General features: G+C 27.2%; 1 protein-coding gene across 1 annotated transcript in view; it reads right to left on the reverse strand.

Moving 5' to 3' along the window:
* Positions 1-2,793: 2,793 nt before the first annotated feature.
* Positions 2,794-21,925, reverse strand: part of LOC103576625 (lachesin) — a 65,095-nt gene continuing 45,963 nt past the window's right edge. The window contains exons 4-9 of the mRNA XM_008556929.1: positions 18,957-19,142; positions 18,022-18,217; positions 16,477-16,605; positions 11,286-11,576; positions 5,798-5,956; positions 2,794-2,801 (exon numbers count right to left, since the gene is read on the reverse strand). Of these exons, the coding sequence (XP_008555151.1) occupies positions 2,794-2,801; positions 5,798-5,956; positions 11,286-11,576; positions 16,477-16,605; positions 18,022-18,217; positions 18,957-19,142 (969 nt within the window). The remainder of the gene's footprint in view (positions 2,802-5,797; positions 5,957-11,285; positions 11,577-16,476; positions 16,606-18,021; positions 18,218-18,956; positions 19,143-21,925) is intronic.

Below are 21,925 nucleotides of genomic sequence, written 5' to 3' on the forward strand. Positions count from 1 at the left end.
TACCCGACTAGAATATAAGATGCCGCGACCGGTTACCCTCGGACAAAATAACCCCGACAAAATAACTTGAAAAAATTATAAATATTCTGTCTTGTACTTGAAGGTTAATGTTGTTGAGGTTATCTAAGAAGAAAATTATTTTGGTCTGGGTTATTTTGTAACGAGGTTATTTTGTCTGAGGGGAATTTGTTACGGAACCGAATATAATGCTTTTTGAAAAGGCCCCGATAATATTATATCTTAGAAAGTTTTTGACGGATGATTTAAAATGATTTTGAATTTCTTAAATTTTTAAAATCGGTTGAGTATTTGGGAAAAGTTGTCAATTTAACTTTTCAAATTATTTTATTTCTGAGGGTTTTTAAGCTTGAAGTTCATTAAAAATGTCAATAAAAAATCATTTTTAATTCAATTTTATCTTGAAACTTTAAAATAAAGAAATAATGAGCTTTTTTGTTATGTATAGGTAAATATAAAAATATAAAACACGAAATACAAAGTTATAAAGTATAAAATATATCAAACTTACTTGTAAATGCTTGTCGTTATTAAAAGCTTGTAGGGTGATTTATCAATAGCGAATAACTCGCGGTGTAAACGTCACGTTCCTGAGGACGTGGAGAATAGTTCATTGAGATGAATAGTTGTTGTGGGTATGGCAACCTGTAGAGTACCCAAAACAATAGACCTCGTCGATTGTGCACATTTGATTGGGTGTCACTTTGTTATTATTAAGCCTCAGGATGCAGGCTTTTATATATTAAGTATTATAGTGATTAATTTTACAGGGAATATAACAAATAATTAAGATATATAAATAAAAGTAAATAGTTTTTTGTTTAATTCAATTGATCTTTATTAATTATTGAGATACGGTTTATCGTCGCAGTGTCGAGTTTAAACAATTATCGAATGCCATTTTTTTTTCTTCGATACATGCTTGATTTTATGGACACTATTACTATAGAAGATACAGCGAGTTTTTAATTTATATATTTTTCAATCAATTATTCATCACAATTTACTTTAACGCATTTCACATACATTTATACACTTGATATTAACTTATTTATTAATTTAACAATTTATTGATACTGAAAAAAAAAATGAATTTTTTATTTATCCATTTTTTTGTAAACTTGTTTACGTTATAGTTTTGAAATTTTTATTTATAAAAATTACAATACGTTCAATTTTTTTTTCTTTTCATTTTTTTTCTTTTTTTAAATAAAAAAACCTGGAAAGTATACTTGATATATTTATTTTATAACGTCACTGTCAACAATTTTTTTTATTTTTTTGTTATATTGATCAATTGTTCTCTTGATAATTGAAAAACATTTTCCCAATTATTGTCATTATCCAAGTGATAGTTTGTTGAAACGCAAAAAAAAAACTGAACAATTTTTATTGTGTCAAATAATAATCATAAAAAATATTGTAGCTGTTGAAAGTTAAAATATTTCATATTATTTTTACTGATAACGACTCAATCAATCATATATATATGTATATATTTTTCAATGTGCTTAAATTTATGAATCAGTTTATTAAATTCGATCATACAAATTCATATACTTTCTACAAATATTATATATATATATATAAATAAGATTTAAAATAAATATTTCTGTACATTAAACAATTCTACATATAAATATATCGATAGAGAGACAAAATGATTCATAATGCGAAACGATTTAATTTAAAAGTTTTTTCATATTATATCACCTGCACTTAAACTACAAGTTTGAATGCCTGTTTAACTCGTTGAAACAAGCCAATTTCAGTCCAATGTTATTTAGCGGGTTAAAAATAATTGGTTTCTCCCCTAGGGTAAAAAATCTTAAGTTTTTTTCCGCTAAATTAGTTTCTGACTTTATTTCAACTCAGTCGGGATCGCATTTGTTTATTGCAAACCTCAGATTAATCTTATGTTACTCAGACAGGTAATTATGAGAGCAAACTTTAACTTCATCTAAAGTCGTCTTAATTTATTCCTTAATGGTCGGCGACTTAACGTAAAGAAGCACGATTTTTCTCATGTGCTCTGTTAATCATATATAAATGTCAAAAAATCTGTCATTTTCGGATTTAAAACTGGTCACAACACTTTTCTTAAGAAAGTGACATTTAAATGCAGATAACTATAGAGTATTGCCAAATTTTGAAAACTTGGTGAAAGATAATTTATTGGAAATAAAATGGTCTACAAAAAAAGTCCTACGACATTTTGTGATGAAACTGATATTTTTGTCGGAAATGTTAAATAATAATGAAATTTACCATGAATTTAAATTTGATGTTGAATAACTTTTGAAAAAGTAAAATTATCGAAAAATGAGACCTTTTTTATAGAGCTTTTAATTTCCATCGGGAATGTGTTTTGATCTTTCCGGTACAGTAATTAACTGACGAGTTATAAAATTTCATATTCAAAAAAATTTTCCCATGTTATTAAAATGGAAAATAGAAAATTGCAATCAGAGAGTACTTTATATTAAGGGTTCAAATTTTAACAGGCGTCTTCTTTCATTCTACTGAAACTTTTCAGTGCATTCTTGACAAAAAAAAATATTACTTTTTTTGAATCGTTCTAATACATATATTCTCAATTTTTTCCGATTTGGTTTCAAAGCAATGAATGAAAGTAACAAAAACAGGACACCCCAGTCAGAAATTTTTTCTCTTCATTTGAAAGAAAATTATCAATTTTTAAAACTTGACCTTAAAATTTAAAAGAAATTCTCGATTTTATCACCCATTTTGCCTAACTATCGTCAATATTTTTTATTAATCATCTAAAACAATTAAAAATTTCATAAATTGATATTAAATAAATTATTTATCATTTTTACATTTCATCATCCATTCGATACAAGCTTATTAAATATTTATCGACGTGCATCTGTACAAACTGGACTTAAGTTAATATTTATCTGCAGTTTATTCAGTAGTATTTAATTTGTTGCCCTGTTAGCAGAAGCTAGCGTTCATTTTATTTGGATGGACCATAGTCAATATTTAACTTAGTAACAAATTTCATTACATTGTAACTATGATACATTTATGAATGATTTAATTTTATTTTGCTGCATGTACGCATAATTGCATGCATTTATCGATTTGTTTTAAATAAATAAATGGATAGAATTGACATATTGAAATTAACTATAACCAAAACAAACAATTTATATCCGTTAGCGAGTTTTAAATAACTTTAGATAATTTAAATACAGTTATTTCATTAAAATAACTTGCCACAGGCAATCTTCGTTATAGCTCAAGAAAAATATAACAGAGTTTATATACTTATTCTCGTTATAACTTTATCATAACTTTGTTTCAATCATCAATTCATTAACTGCTATATTTTCGAGTTTCGTTATCGTACCATATAATATTTTATTTTCATTTATATTTTTAAACTTGTAAAATAACTTTGATAATTTATTAACTTTTATATATATTTTGGCACGAAAAAACTTCTTATTAGAACGTATATAAAGTTTTTAATGGTTCAAATGGTGTTTCAAGTTTATTTATTATTTCGTTAAATCGATCATTATTATTACTACATATATATACAGAAAATAGGATACAACGGAATACCTAAAACAATATTTTTTTTACCCTCAATTTTTTATAAAATTTAGTTTTACTCAAACTTTCAGAATGATACTAAGTACTCGGGGTACAATGGGGCACTTTAAACATAAAGTAAAATTAAATTTTTTATTTGCAATTATTGTGAGCCTTAGAGTGATACAAAGTACTCACGGTAAAATGGGCTGACTAGAAAATTTTAAAAAATAAAAAAAAAATATTACTAAATCATTATAAATTCAATAAATATAACTAAAATCAAAGTATCTGCACTGTAAAAAATTTTGAAGTTAAAATGGGGCCCGAAAACTTCACCGGGCTGTGTAGTGTGAAATAACGGTGCAAAAAATCCTCTGTGTAAATTATCCATGGGTGTGATTTTAACATGGTGTAATCTACTTTTTTTACACCATTCCGTATTCTTCTTCATAATTTTAGAGTCATAGGGCAAGTATACGTTGTGGGTAAGTGTGCGCAACCCCATTCATTTCGGACTGAAATGCATGGGTTTGCGCACACTTACCTATTACGCACAGTTACCCCACATGACTCTACTTAATGACCAACTAAATAGTATTTTGAACATTTCAATATGCTTATAATTATTTTTTTTTTATACAAAATTATATATTTATATACCTGAAAATCGAAACGTTTTTTGCGGAACGAAAATAAAATAAAATGGAAAATAAAAAATCTACTGGATATAGATTTTTGAAATTTTTTGAATAGGCGCTAGTCTGTTAACCGAAAATTGCAGCCACCCTTAATTACCCCTCAAGTCAGCCTTAAGCAGTAGAATTTCATAAATTTTTTCATTTTCGTTGCGTGAAAAACGTTCCGATCTTCATGTACATCATAAATTACACATTTACACGCTTGATGATGTAAAAATTTTTAATTAACACCGTCTAAATTTAACCCGATATTTGGTGTAATTTTTACACCGAGTAATTTACACTACACCGAGTTCAAAAATATTTTACAGTGTAAAATAATTAAAACCAGTAAAAAAAATTACAAAGAAATTTTTTTTGTGTAGTTCCATATCTCAGAAGAAAATATTTTATTACAATTATTGTAAAATAATATATGAAAGATATGAAAGCAAAGAGCCATTATAATTGAGTATTCATTAAGGTATTCCATTGATTATCATTGCCTTTACATTATTAAAAAATGATTTAATGTCACAAACTCGATACGGATATAACGTTCAGATAAACCTCAAATATTCATTGATAATATTAAATCTAATAAATATTTACACAAATGATATTGTTTTCCAGTGCTTATATCGAACGTTAATATTTATATGTATGTCAACTGTTTATATTTTTTATTTTAAAAAGCCGTTTACTTTTATTAGCAAGTGTCCGTCGATTTTTATTTGTCTTATATAAGTATTATATTATATATATTTTGTTACCAAGCATTGAGATGAATAGACAATACTTTAATGGCTATTTATTTACACTTTACTTGATATCATATATTTTCTATTTTATTAAATACACATATATTTATATATCAAGTGGCACGTATTTGCGTGTATTAATTCAAATTATATTATATTAAATTGTATAAAGTTCTTTGATCTTCTTCAATTTATCTATGTATATGTTGATATATATAGTATTTTATTAATAATTATTTACAATCGTAATCAAGCTTGAGAAGAAAAAAAATTTGACATATATATATATATATATATATATATATATATATTTATATATATATAAACGAAACATTAAAAATGAAATTTTATTAATCACATTATTTTATGTCAAAACACGTCATATTATATTTTATTATTTGGCACTGTCGTTTTTTAATTAAATTAATTAATTGAGTATCAAATTATTAATTTTGCCAATAATGCTTTCACATAATGAAGCAAATACTGCCGGGAGCTTAATAACGTTAAGTTCTGTTTAATTTACACACACTCCATTGCAATTATTTAATGTTGAACACTTGTATAAAACACGTGAGCGTTTTACATGATAAATATATATATACATCTATATATATTTATAACTATAAATAGAATCTTAATTTAAATTATTAATAGTGTTTTTAATTGTAATTTACGTAATTATGGTATGGATAATATTTAGTGTACAGTGAATTATTAAAATAATATACAATTTTGGAAAACTTTTGATAATAGTTGTGGCTGCTGAAGTACCTTCCGTGTCAAGGGGCGTTCGCCGCGTTGAACCACTTTCCCTAAGGGATCCTTGATAAATGCGGTTCAGCCTGTGTCCATGATGCTCGCGTGACTCACTCGAATCGTCTTCATTCGGCACCTCGTTGTTTTTCCTCGAGTGCTCGGTTAAGTCCATATCTTTTTAACAAATTTAATTAAACTAATTAAATATAAGAGCTGTTTACGCAAACCCAATTAAAAATACATTTAACAACACAACAATTAAATGTTAATTATACTGGAATTTAAAAATTTTGCTATCAGCAATCACCTAGAAATAAGGATTTAAAGTATTGGTATTTTTTTTAAATATTTCATGGAATATAATTTTTATATTGTTTTAATTTTTTTATCTGGAGAGAAATAATTTAGGTCAGTATTATTTCGTCTCCCTAGTTGTCAAGAAACTAATGAATTTTAAAGAATCTATTTTTCAAACTAAAAAATTTACTCTAGTCAGTGAGACAGTAACGAGTATTTTTAATCTCAAGTATTTAATTATTTAATTCAAATTTCTAAGTATTTTTACATGATCAATAATTTCTGACATAAAAAAATAATCATTGACGTCATTGATTTAAATAAATCTTTATTGATTCATTTTGTGTTTGATTTTCTCTAATACAGTAGGACCTCGTTATAAGACTAGCTCGGGTTGTAGGGGAAAAAATTCTTGGAACTGGGGTACCCCCACTATTGTGCTTAACAGCTTTTGCGCCCAAACCTCGCTATAAAACTATCGCCGTTTTGCGTTTTATTTATGTAGTCGGTTCAACTCTACTTTAATATACGGTGAATCTATTTCATGTATAATTAAAAATAAACAGAATTTCGTCGTTCTCTTCTGTTAATTAATTATGTGATACCACGAGATGTTAAGAATTTTTTATGAAAATAAATTATTTAATCTAAAATCTTTATGTATTTACATTTTATCTCGATTTTAGTCGAACTGGTCGTTAGTCTTATAGCGAGGTTTCGGCGCAAAAGTTTTATTGAGTTGTTGGTAGGGGAAGCGTTCCGAGCGAGTTTTAACAAATTGAGGGGAAGAATCTTATAACGCGTAGTCTTATAACGAGGTCCTACTGTATTCGATACCCTACACGCAGATAATTTTTGAGTAGAAATTACCCATAAAGTTTGATATTGTAGAGACATCTAGCCAGTAACTAAATTTTTACTTTGTTGTTAGTAGAATATGCACTTCATTTACACGTTATCGAGTAGTATATTTTACAATGTGCATGAGAGAAATTTAGATATTTACCACATGTCCCACAGCATTAAACTTTTTGGGTAATTTTTACTAAAAAATTTTCTGCATTTTATATATGAAAAATCGGGAGTGAATTTGGAGTAATTATGAATTTTATTTAAATCCGAATTTACTCCGATTTAGAATTTTAACATTGAAATGAACTCCCCTTCGGACTGAAATTTACTTCAAAGGGAAGTAAAATTCACTCCGGATTTAATCCGCCTTGACTTCGCAAATGTTTTACAGTGTAATGTTTCTTCTATTAAAATCTATTATGACGTTAGAATAATTAAATTATTCCTCTGCTTCAGTATTGATGAATTGACTAAACTTTTAGTAGTATTGATCAACCACTGAAATCTAGTTGAATGAACATCGAAATAATTTAGTTTCAAAGATAGTTGTCGGTTGTCACAACTACGCTGGTCATTGAAAGGAATCCTTCATTCTGAAGATGACGTCTTTCAAAGAATCTGTCCGTTTTGTTAGATGTATTTTAATGACAGCTTTTCAACCAATGACAGTTTGGTTATATCAGCGCTAATTTACCTGCCAATACAATTTCTAAACGAATAACAAAAGATTTAAAATTTCATTTGTTCAAAGATTCTGATTTGTTTTAGAATTAAATTGTCATTTATGAGTGCAACGAATAAAGTTCCATTCATTTCTTCGAGTGTTAAAAAGTGGACTTTTTTTGGATTACTGACGTAAGACGTATAATTTATTTGCGTAGATAAATTTAGTAGGTAAATTGAGCTTAAAATTTGTGAGAGCATTAAAAAATAAAGATGTTGAAATGAAATGAACTGTTAACTTGTATGTATAGCTATCTAAATTTAATCTGATTACGTTTAGTGAGTTTGAATGCGTTGTATGCATGATTGAGCATTTGAATGGCTATTAAACCTTTTGAATAAATAATTTTTTTGTTCATACGAATTTCGCTAGTATTGATTTGTAATAATATTCAGGTCATTAATTTCGAATATTCTAAACTAAAATATCGTTTTCATGGATCTAATATTATACATTGACAAGACAAATAACTTGGTTTGGCTTAGCTACAGTATCAGAATAAATAGGAAGATTGGAATTATCGATTCTATTAAATGTTATTTGGACAAGAAATTACATTATATTTTATTATTTTCTTTCTTACAATTTATAAAATATGATACTGAAGTTAGTTGTCCGTACGGAAAAAGTATATATCCGTATATATTCGGGAAAATCTGTATATAGTTCGCATATATGAGACATATATTCAATTTTGCCCGTATATTTCCCGAATATATACTTTTTTCGTACGGGTGACGTCCAATAATTTTTGGGTTTTTTTAGAAAAGATAAATTATAAAAATAGATATTTTGAAAAATCGCGCCAATAATTTTTAAAATTTTCTACATATGCATATTTTTAGTTTTGTTTTTCTATCATTAATTTTTGAAAAAAAAAAAAATCTGAAAATTGTTAATTGCCTTCAAACTTTATCAGTGTCATTATAAAATTGTATATTTGAATTTTTTACTGAAAAAATAATAACTTTTTGGAAAAATGAAAAATTTTTTTTGAATTGTCAAATTGTCAATTATAATTGTAATTGTTTGACTTTTTGCTATGAAGATATAAAATACAAATTATTATTGATTTTTGTCGACTTTCAAAAATCAACTTTGAAACAATTAACATTTTGAGATACGGTAAAAGACCTAGTACTCGATAAGGGAACTAATACCTGATTAATCCATGTATTTGCATATCTACATTTAGAAATATAAGTATTCAAATACATGGAGTGATCGGGTACTAGTTCCCTATTCAGGTACTGGGTCTCTTAATTAGGACGTTACTGTTCGCCATTTGAAAGGTTTATCAAAATTTAAATTTGATAAAAATTTCGAAATTTTGGCACAATTATAATGAATTTCATTATTAGTATTGTGATTGTCCACAGAAAAAGAGGCTTTCTTCGTGCGAAAAATTTTTCAAGAAAATTTTTACTTGCACTCAGAAATTTTTTGGATTTTTAATTGAAAATAAAAATTTTTCGGGCAAGAAATCTTTTTTTTCTGTGTAGTTTTGATACTTTCCTGATCGCAAAAAGTAGTCGATGAAATTAAAATTATTAATTTCGTAGAAAATTACTCTTTGTATCATCTTCGAAAAAAGTAAAATTTTTTAATCTAAAATTTTCAACTCCGAAAAATCGTTATTTTGGATAAAGTAATTTTTCTTTTGGTCAATAAAATCTTTGTAATAAAAAGTTCATATTCGAATTCAAATTAAAAATTAAAATTTAAAAAGTTTTTTTTTTAAATTCTGATTTTAAATCGCCATTATTATTTTCTCATATTAAAAAATAATTATATCGGTCAAAAATATTATAAACTTTAATGTTAAACGATTGTTGTCATTAATGTAAATAACCGAATGATTAATATTTCCAAATGGTTATATTATCCTCTGTGATCATAAATACAAATTCTTAGTTACCAATGATTCAAATAAAATATTAACCAACTGTTAATCGATTTTATAATGCTCATAAATAATAATAAAACATAAATTGATAAATGAATTGAAAGTGAAATAATAATAAATGTATAAAGTTTATTTAGCTGTATTGAATTCTTATAATAAAATTATTAGTAGAAACTTAAATAATAAATCAAAGAAAATAAATATGAAATTTTCCGTGAACATATATTGACATCTAAAAGTTTCGTTTATTTTCATTTAATCAAATAATTTTATTTTATTTTCTTTATTACGTCAAAGTGTGAGTTTCATTTATTACATTCAATTTATCTTTTAATCCCGCAAAATTGGGCGATATTGAAGGGTGACAAGAGAGAATGCTCGGCAAAGAGTAAAAGAGATAAATAAATATAACAGAAAGAGTAGAAAAAGTTGAATATCGCAGTTTAGCAGTGATAACACTTGGTGGACTTTTATCGATCATGTCTGGCAACACATGGCTTACCCAATTTCAGTTTCTGTTTCAGCTTTCATCTGCCCAACTGATAAACGATAACTAATACGTTCAAGGATATTGTTTCTATTGGCAACTTTGTCCTAACACCTTTTGCACGTGACTAGCTTATTTTATATAGTTTTTTTTTTTTTTTCTAATTTTTTATTATTTTCCGTTATACATTTTAGATTGTTTCTTAGTTTAATCTGGATTTTTATCTACTGAACTCTTACATTAAACATTTTATTTCTTGTTACGTTTTTTTTATTTTTATCAAGACACTTTTTTCTTATTTAATCTTATTCGTGTTTCACGACGAGCTTAACACCTTCGACTTCACGGTTCAATAGTTAATCTCACTGGCTTATCTGATCGCGTGACTTTACGAGATGCAAACGCATTCTAAGATAAACGAGATATGCACGAGACAACGAGCTTTCTCTTGTGTTTACTCCGGAAAATTGCTAAGCTAATCTATTCTATTAAAAATAGAATAACATTATTAAAATCTTATTTTTTTTTATTTTAATAGAATTTTTTAAAATTAACAAACTTTATTTAGCCAATTAATAATTTTTGCAAATCAATGATTTTTTTGATGGGGTTTTATTTTAATTTTTTTTTTTTTTCATTTAATTTAGCATAAACTGAAATTTTCAGTTGATAATTTCAAGCTTGAAAATTTTTAAATTGAGACGATTTTCGCTTTGAATCTGATGGATCGAATTTTTTAAATTTAAAGTTTACTAATTTTGAACTTTATGTGAACAAAAAAAAAAAGAATTAAAAAATTGAAAATTAAAATATCTACTGGATCTAGGATTTTGAAATCTTCGCATTTCTTGTATGACATCCGAAAATTTTAGACCACTCCCAACTACCTCTTGAATAGTCAAATTCCATAAATTTTTTTCATTTTCGTTGCGTGAAAAACGTTTCGATCTTCGAGTGTATGTTAGCTTAGTTAAGTGCAAGTAAAAAAAATTATAGCAGTCAAAATCAAGTTAATGACGTCAAAAGCAAGTCAAATAAGTCAAAATCAAGTTATTTTTTCGACTCGGGTCAAAAGATTTCAAAAAAGTTAAAATTGTTAACTGAAAATTAAAAATTGTTTTAAGTTTTGAAGTTTTTCATGAGAAACATTTTGGAAATCATTTTTCTTCTTTACAAGAAAATTTTCGTTTTACAAAAAAAGTTTTGATGAAGTATAATTTTTCTGAAGTTTACTTACCGTAGAGCCGTATATTACTTTCAGCTTCTCCAATTGAATTTTTTGAAATACATTTGTAGCCACCTAAATCACTTTTCTGTAAATTACGTATAATTAACCGCATTTGCACACTGTAATCAGACATCCTTTCTTCGGACATTGTGTACTTGTGATTAGTTATTATCATTTCACCGGTTTCGCGAGTCCAATAGTTGATAGCCTTTGGAGAAGCTTCCACTTGACAAATTAGCGTGACGTTCGTTCCTGCAGGTGCACCCACTAACTGGTTTGGAACCTGAATCATCGGATGAACTAGAATTCAAACAGGAATATAAAAAAATATATAAGGATGCATATATTTCACTTTGTATTCTAACTAAGGTTTATGTTCAAAGAGAAGTTCTCTTAAATGAACATAAGCTACTTTTTGTTATAAATTATAAGATATAAATAAGCTTCTTATATCTTTTTGATTAAACTCGAAGTTTTCAGTGAATACACTGAAAGAAACAAATTATTAACAATTTTTCGTTTCCAGTCAATAGTATTAAATTCTCAAACGACAAATTGAATAACCTGGTTCGTTACTGTCGAACATAGAATTTAGTTGTTTTTTTTTTTTTTGGTATGAATAGTATAAAAAGTATTGTTTCTGTGGTTGGTAATTCAAATATCTTTGAAGATAATAGAAATATATAACAATGTATAATCATATTGTATAAATCACTTTGTCTAAATTTTAGTTTCCAAGGCAAATAGGAGAGAGTAAAACACAGCGAAATACCTAAGACTTCTCACAAAATTTGTTAGACATTCTGATGTATCCTGTTGACACTCAAATGGAGAAACTATTCATGCTTAAAGTTCTATGGAGTCATAGTAAATTCGGACCATGTTGGCTACCTGACGGAACTTTAAATAAACACTAGCAAAAAGTACTATGACAATAGGAAAATTTATTATGGCCATAGTAATTTTTGAACATGTTTCAATTTCTGCAGGTGGTGAACATGGTCCGGCTTTACTATGACACCATAGCATTTCGAACGAAGATAATTTCTCCGTGTACTTGGACTATTTGAAACCGGTACACGATTAAACATTGTTGGATAATCATTCCCGAGCTGTTTGGTAATTATTCGATACTAAGGTTATAAAATTTTCTGTAGATGGCGGTGTAATCACTGTGGAAAAAGTAATAGCATTAATCTAGCAAATTGAAACAACCCCAACAGTATGGAATTCATTTCCATGTTGTACACTCATTATCGTTAATGCCTTCCTCAAACCCGGCCCTGTGATTTCTAATTAGCCAGGCAGAAGACCAGGCATTAATGGAAACAAGTGTATAGTACTAATTACCAGAATCTTGAGTTTTTGAAATAACACAGTAATGATTACCAGAAAAAATGAAAAAAAATACAATGCTTATAGTACTCTTTACAAGAGTAATATTTACTGTACTTTCTTCTTCATATAATTCTACACGGAAAAAAAACACATTGGAATATTCACTATGTTAACATAGAAGTTATTACTATGTTGTAAATGAAAACTTCCCATGCCTCTATAGTAGTAGTTACTGTGTTAACCTAGAAAAAGTAACTGTTTTTTTCCGTGTACTTTACATATGTTTATAATAAAACAATTCAACAAACAATGTGCAAATTATTGGAAATAGTTTCCATAGAGAAACAGAACTTGTGAATGTAAATTTAGTTAACAAATAAAAATGTACTTCCGTAACCAATTAAAACTTTCTCATAGCTTTAGTTGTTTAGAAGCTAAACCAAAACGCGGCTATAAATCAATCGTTTGCTGTTGCTTGTGCGGATCGTCGATATAACCATCCCTCACGCAAAACATCCATGAAATGCAAACGATTCGCGGGTGCACATTGCGAATGTGGGCATTAAACCAAGCTCCCATTGTGAAGAGGATTTAACGACCAATTAATTGAGTGTGTATGGCTATTGATACTAGTTTCGATAGTTTAGATTTTAAATGGCTTGAATTTGAATTTATATATTATTTATACAATACAACACATTATATTTGTTTATTCATTTATTTTGTTAGTAATATCTAATATGTAAACAAACTAAATGAATAGATAATTGGTAGACAATTAAATGACGGGAATCCGGCCAAAGTTTTGGCTACTGCGAATTTGATCCGATCGTACTATAGAATAAGTATCTAATAGATAAACATTGTATAGTAGTGTTTCAGTATATATAAGGATCGGTAAGTTGTCTACTTGTGTGTGCACAGTTTGCGGTTTCATTGTTGGAAGCAACACAAGTAGATTTTGGTTAAGTTACATGTTGTTTCACTTTCTCTACGTTGTACTATTCTACTGCTGGCTGAACTACATAGAGATAGAGTTTTATACTTATAGAGAACGCTGAGTTAAGTGTATAGTGTACTATGTACAGAGGAGAAACCGTAGAAATGAAGGATGTGGCAAACAGAAACGCTCAGGAGAATATCGTTTTGAGATATACAGGGATACTTAGATATATAATGTTAAAGTAATAAGATAACGGGAGTTGGGAGACTCAACTCTACATTATTACCTACTTAAGAAGGCTTTAAAGGCCATATAAATTTATTTGTTCGTGATGCTGCGTTTATTAATATAAATTTTTATTAATAAGAAAAGCCCTGACTAAATGAAAAAGATAAAAAATGAGAGACTATATGGATTATGAATTTAAATTATGGTTTATGCATAGAAAGTTATTTAAAGTTATGGACACTGTGTTTTATAGAAATTATTATCGTAATGTTTTGGAACAAGGTAATAAAAATTATCGTTAAGGGAATCGTTACTCTATGTTATATTACAGTAGTTATTTCTGTGAAATATTTTAATACTTCCTAAAATATGGGTTTTATATTTTATTCCCATCTAAAAAGTGAAAATCATATATTATGGGAATGGATCACATGATCCCAAATAGTAATTCTTCGGCTGTAAAGGGACATCTTTCCCCATATTCACATAGATGTATGAACATACATTTTGCAACGAAAAAAAAAAAAAAAATAATTATTTGGTGAAGTTTTTTTGATATTTAGAATTTATTAGGAATTAAGGAGTAGAACAGAGTATTTGCACTAAAATAGGGTATCTGGAAAATAGGGATGGGCGATATTTAAAAAAAAATATCAATAACGTAATATCGATAGTTTTAGTTTTTTATCATCGAGTATCGATATATTTTGTCCGAAAAATATCGATAAAAAAACATCGATACTTTAGAAAAAAAACATCGATAGTTGAAATATCGATAGATATCGCCCATTCCTACTGGAAAATTTAAACAAAGAAAGTATGTTTTTTATGGAACAAAAATTTTATTTCATATTTTTTTTCGAAGAGATCGTGGCGCCCCAAAAAAAAATGTTCATACATCATTAAAAATTCATTTAATGTAAATAATATTGAAGTATGTACGGTAATTAAAATCAACAAACTGAATTTAAAAAAAAATTTTTTTTAAATAAATTATAACGTGACCCAAAAATAAACTTTAATTTTTTTAAAAATAATATCGAAACTGTGCAAAAAAAATCAAATCAATGTGCACCCGGTATTGACAAATCACAGACAATTTTTAGTCGTTTGGGTGGGCCGCCTTGCCCTATTGTCTCTTATAAAATAAACTTAATTTAATATTCGATTTAGAAATGAAATAATCAATCTTTTCAAAGATATTAAGATATTTTTTAAATAAAGTAAAAACGCATTGTAAATATAGTTTTCGCTTTCTTATTTTCTTTTTAATTTGGTTTCAAAGCTAGTGATGTGTTTAAAAAAATGTTTTTAGTTTGTGACTTTTGGAGTTGGAATAAAAGTATCTGTAGTATTGGGAATGCAGCAGTATACTCTGAGTAATAAAAAAGTAAGTTAAGTATGTTGGATGGAAGAGGAATGAATTGAAAGGTTTTTGGAGTTAAAAAGTTTTCAAGTATTTTTTTTTTATTTATTATTTTTTTTTTTTCAAAAGATTTTATGGATATAGTTTTTAAATGATGTAATTTATATATTGATTTTTGTATTAGTTGTCTGATGATGGAAATTTAGGCGTTTTGCCAAAATAATTCAAGTTAAAAACTGGCCTGATTTTCAAAGTTTCCGATTTATTATTTTTTTTATTCTCCTAATTTTCATCAAATACTTTATTAACAAATTATCTACATCCTTCAAAAATTCCTTTACCAAAATGAATAATATTTTTAATGAAAATCTAATGAATATTTAACCATAAATAACAAAAAAAAAAACAAATTAAATGAAACTAAACGTTTTCTTGATATATTTACCAAGGAAAAAGGAAAAAGAAAATTAATAACGGCTGTGTCAGCAGATCAGGGATATAAGTCTAGCGTGATCACGCGGTTATTCAATGAGGGTGAATTATCAGGATGGGTGAAGGCAAGTCGGACGTCGAGGTAGGGTTGGCGTGAGAGTACATCCAATTTCCGTGGAAGAATTACCTCAGGCGATATTGCTAGCCAGAGAGACACGAGACGTGAGCCTTGGCTTGCCTTGGGTATAACTTTAAGTAACCTGCCACATTTCCACCAGAACGCTTTTTCTAAAGTCATATACATAGTATATTTCACAAAGACTCATTCCCATTATGTATACATAGTTTTAAAATGTAATTTAATTATCTTTCTTCTTTAGTTATTTTTTCGTTTTGCTTAGTTCATTTCAATGCTAGTTTCTTTCTAAAACTTTTTTTCTCAGGGAAAATGCTCTAGCAACCCTTATAAACCAACTAACTACTCTGTATACCCACCAACCGAGTATACCAACTTTGTACTACAGCTATTCTCACTCTCATAAAACCCGTATTTTATATATTTTTTTTATTTTTATCAAAACTTTTTGTTTTAAACCTCAGTTGGCTGACTGGCTGGCCAATTTAAGCCGGGTATATTTGAGCACCAACGTCGAAATTATGCTAAGAGTAAGAGACTAACTATCTCAATGGTGTTTTTCTCTAGTTAACAAGTTAGTTGGGACACTGTTACACAAATTTTCTTGATACTGATGATCTTTTGATGATACTGTTACAATGTCAATTGTTATTGTTATTGTAGTTGTTGTTGAGGGATTTAAGTTCTATATAAATATTTGAAAATGTACTCAAAGGTGTTGAAGTCAAATACTACTGAGAGATTTTTGTTTACTTACAGTTGACATGCAACATCATCTGTTTACTGACCGATGGCGGCACTCCGTTACTTGCTATACACATGTAAGTCCCCATTTCACTTCTCGTTACCTTCGTTAGAATCAATATCTCACCTTGGACAGAAGTTTCTGTAAGTAAAATCATTTTTTTTTTTAAATTATTTAAATGTTTTATTGAGATTATTTTCAAATTAAAATTTGAAATTTTATTTATTAAATTGTTTCACTTTTATAACTAATTATTAATAACATTTAAATCCTTAATATTTTAATAAAATTTTAATGGAGTACATAACTTTCATTAAATGCAATTAATAATTAAAGATAATATTGAACAGTTGAAATAATTTTACTCCACAAACTAGAAATAGTTTAGACGTGTTAAATTAACAATTTATAACTTGCATTTTTAAATATGATAATAAGTCATAATTTATTTAATCAATTAATGCTTTTAGTACTAATTAAATTTTCATGCTTGGTACAAATAATTTTTAAATATCATAAAATATAACATATTACTGAATAAATTTTAATAAATCATGGATTTAATTTTCTCTGGTAATGTGTGCATAAAATTTAATAATTAAAGATATGGTAATTATTCATAATCACGGCTCCAATTATTTCTTAATATTTAAAAAAAAAATTGAAATGTGCATTTTTCTCTCCGTGTATGGCCAAAAATAGTAAATTGTGAAATATTCGAAATTTGGGAACTATCCAAAAAATCATGAAAAATTGGAAAATCAACATTTATATATATATATATATATATATATATATATATATATATATTGTTTTAATTGTTTATTTTTGAAGGAGTTTTACGAAAAAAAAATGAATGATAACCTAAAAAAATTTTTTTTACAAAATTTTCAAGAAAAACATAAAAAATATGTATTTTTACAATTTATAAGTTGAATTTACTCATGCAAAATTAGATTTTCATGAATTTATGAATTCATATCCTTAAATGCGCCAAAAAGTAGAATATTATAGAATTAAGAAAAAAAAATTTTTAAATATGCATTTTTGGATTTTTAATAGCCGAAAATAGGTGGAGCCGTGATTGTAAACAATTACCGTGAAATCTTTCTTAAGATAAAATTTTGAAAATTTATTGTTTGATAATTTTAATTTTTTTAAAGTTTTGTCTACTCCCAAAAAATAAATTAGTGAAATTCATTGCGAATTAGTGAATATGCACTTGGAATCAGCTATAAGTATACTTTTGATCAAATTAGTGGTATACTTATAGTTGTAGAAATAGCGACTATCCACTGATTTGCAATTAATTTCATTAATTTATTTTTAGAGAGTATGTAGATTTAAATAGATTAAAATTATTTCTTCGAGATATGTAAAATTACTTTAAAATAATGAATCTTAATTATTCATAAATGATAATTTCAGTTATATTATTATATTATATTATATCATTAAATTATAAATTTTCGGGCTTATTATGAAATATTGAAAATTATCTCAAATTATTATTCTCTAATTAAATTTTGAGTATAAAATATTTAAGGTTATAATTACGTCTCGTCTTAGTTCCGCCATTAATATCTCGGACGATAATATCACCGCGATCTTCTCGTCGCCATATTATTTCAGGCTTAGGGTAACCTCGAGCTTTACACGTCAGTTTAGCAGAACTGCCTTCAGGGACCATCATGTCACCGGACGTTTCTTCAGATATTATATCTGGTGGTATGACCACTTCCAAGAAAGCGCTCTGTCAATCACAATTTTGTTTAAATTAATCTTACCGTCTTAGAAATCTAATTAAATCTTTGAATTCGATACCTAAAGGAGAGCCGGGAAATATGAGAACTATGAAGAAACCATGGAATTATTCTATCGGGGAATTAAGTAAGTCTCAAATACTATGGGTATTTTATAGGGGTGTGCGAATCGGGTTCGAATCGAATCGAATAATTCAAAAGCTTTCTAATAATTCTAAACTTTTCTAAAATTTGAAACTTCGTATTATTCGTAACTTTTCGAATTATCCGAAAGTTTTTGAATTATTTGTCACTTTTGAAATTACTCGATTCAAATCGAAAAAATTCTGATCAGCTTATACTTTTGACAGAAATTTGAATTTACAAATAATTTTAAAAATTTCGAATAATTCAAAAAATTTAAATTATTCAAAAGTTCGAATTATTCGCACACCTATTAGTAGTTTATTGTTCGCTTACATTTAAATTAAAGACAAATTTTAAATTGTCATTAAAAAAAATTTCAAAGTTAGTGTTAAAAAAAAAAAAATATATCTCCTCATAGAATGCAGGATTTAGATTTCCATAGATCCAAATTAATTTTTCTTACGTTGCATAAAAGTAATGTTAAGATTTAACCCATTTTGTTAGAAAAAAAAACTGTTTTCATAAAAAATTTAAGATATCCTCTTTTAGCCGGCTCTCACCTCATAGATTAACATGAATAATAAAATAATATAAACAAAGTACCTGGCTTTTCATAGGATCAGTATTAACTTGGCACATGTAAAGTCCACGATCCTCTTGCTTAGCATTTTTTATATGCAGAGTCCACGTATTATAGTCATTGTGGGTGACAGATAGACGGGCATTATTTGTGATAACGTGCTCGTGGATTGCCAGTACTGCTTTTGAGTCCGCTTTTATCCAAGCTACCTGTCCTCAATAAAATAATCTGTATTGTCAGTCGTTTAATGTATTTTAAATTTTATTAATGTGTATATATTTTCATGTGTGCGTATATGGATCTAATATAAAGTACTACATAAAATTCAAGGGATGAAAAGGAAGCAATTTCAATTTTTTTTTTAAAAAGACCATTCAACTTTATAGTTGATTCCTTTCTATTTAATATTATCTGTAACAGTGTATCGTATATTTATATATTATGTATGTTCAGAGATCCGTTTTTACCCGTCGATTTGACGAAAATTCATTCAAGCACTAAACATTCTTCTAAAAGACGGACTTACTAACATCCAGCCCTCTTTATCCTCTTGAGGGTATTTGTACATCGATGCCGTTTGTCGTTTGTACAAAGGCATAAAAAAAAAAAAAATAAAATAAAATAAAAATCACGTCTCCAAAAAGTCTAACAGAATAAGTAGCATATAGCTGCATGCTATCATTTTACCTTTATCTATACCTATTTTCTTTTTTTTTACATTTTTTAAGTATTAAGTATCATATTCTTTTCCTTTGATCCCCATTCCAAATGAAAAGATTTCGAATTTTGTCTCATACCCTCCCCAATTTTTTTTTCGCCGCAAAAAAGCCCAATAATCTCTTTGACACGCACACTTGTAACGTTCGCTCGTTTTCGTCATTTTTTGTTTCATTTCTAACTTTTTTTATGCCTTTTTTCGAGGGATACTAAAAAAGCCGGTTAACCGTATCGTTCTGTAGTGATGATGGAGGAAAGAATAAAAAATTTTGTATCGTGATGGACTAAGAATTTTTTTTTCGTCTTATCGTGTGTGGCTGCCTCACGGGAATTTGAAACTCACCTAAGGTACAAAACCCTATGTCCTATATTACACAAGACTTTGAAAAGCTCCTCAGATATATGTATATGTATAATGTATAATATATATATGTCATAGTTATACGCACACAGTTGGTTATTTAAATAACCACCCCTATTTCTCTCTTTCTTTTTCTCTACATTCTATACTGCCGTGAGCGCTTTCATATGCAAAATAACTCGGTGCTCTATTGTGTGGTTCATTGTAGAACCAGACGCCTTCGTCCAGTCTACCACCTCGTTTATTTCCCTTAACAACATACAGGCCTTCATTTTTTTTCTTACTTCATTTTATTTATTTATTCTCTTTTTTCAAGGGCTACTCTATTACGCTTCCATTTTAAAACATTTTTTTCGTAATATTTATGCTAAGATATTACTGGTCTTTAGTGGATTTTTTTTTTTTTATTTATTTTTATTCTACAAAACTATGGCCAGAGTATGCATATACATGAATAAATTTATTAATTAAAACTTTTATAACTAGTTGTTGTATGGCTGAACGATAAACTCATTAGTGCTATCTAAATGAATGTGCCAAAACATTTTTAATTTATCTATATACATAATACTTTCGGTGATGTACAGTTTACTAGTATAATAAATTTTATTTGAGTATAACGCTCACAATTTACGAACATTTCAGCAAAAATAACTTTATCAGAGATAAAACTTGTTATCTATTTTATTTTATTCTATTTTGCTAATGAACGAAACGTGTAACAAGAAAACGCACTTTTGTTATGGCTGAATTACTTTTTGTATTAACAGGTTGTTCATTGTGTTATTCGGGTTGTACACAAATTTTTATTGTTTTTAATTATTTGTTATTTTATCTTTTAAAAAAAAAAAAAATATAATTTCAAACAATGAGAGCTTGCATTAATTTTGTTAGTGATCCATTAGACTCATTGTTTGAAAATTGTTAATTATTTAATGGTGCTCTTAAAACTTAATAACAGATACATGCTCATGCAGCCTTTGGTTTAATAATTGTTGTATTTATATTATATTGTAATCAACTTCATGCACTGTGACATGCCCTGAGGCTGTTATGTACAATATTAATTGCTCTATATCATTCTATTATACCAATATATATTTAAATAATAAATAAATGTTTGATTATAATTATAATAGAAAGAGATATCGTTTGCGGTTTATAATCAGAAAAGTAAATTTTGTCAAATAGAAGTACCTATTTAGGATAATTTATTATTGATAAATTAGAACGAACGATTTTACTAAATATGGACATTAATTAATTATTTTCCGTTTTCCATTATGGTATATATATATATATATATATATATATATATATATATATATATATATATATATATATATATATATATATATATGTATTTATAATATGATAAGTATATAAAGTTTTATTGAGAGTGAAAATTAAATATTAAATATAGGGGAGAGAGGGGCAAAACGGGTGGAAGGTGGAGAATGAGGTACCCTCAAAATTTTATAAAAAAAAATTGTTTTTTTAATATTCCAAAGTCACTTTTGTAAATTTAATTGAGTATTATTTTAAATTTTTTTTGTTGAAATTTTTTTAAAAATCGACTGTCAGTCGAAAAACATTAATGACTTGTTTTATGATAACAATAATTATGTCAGATTTAGGTTTTCTTCATGTAAATTACTTATTATAGAAAAATTGAAGTCAAACAAGTTTATTGGATTTCCAGAATTTTTTTTTCACCTTTTTTAGGGGGTAGTCCACTTTGGGCATTCTCAGACAGTGCCCCCTTACTTAAAAAAAATTATTCAATGACTTTGAACTGTCAACAGTATTAAAATTTCATTGATTAATTTCAAAAAAGTTAAATCATTAATTCAAAAAAGGATAACGCAGTTACAATTTCACTGAGATGTAGAGTTTTAAAAAAATTACTGACAG

This window comes from Microplitis demolitor, chromosome 3 (assembly GCF_026212275.2).
Source record: "Microplitis demolitor isolate Queensland-Clemson2020A chromosome 3, iyMicDemo2.1a, whole genome shotgun sequence".
NCBI classification, from domain to species: Eukaryota; Metazoa; Arthropoda; class Insecta; order Hymenoptera; family Braconidae; genus Microplitis; species Microplitis demolitor.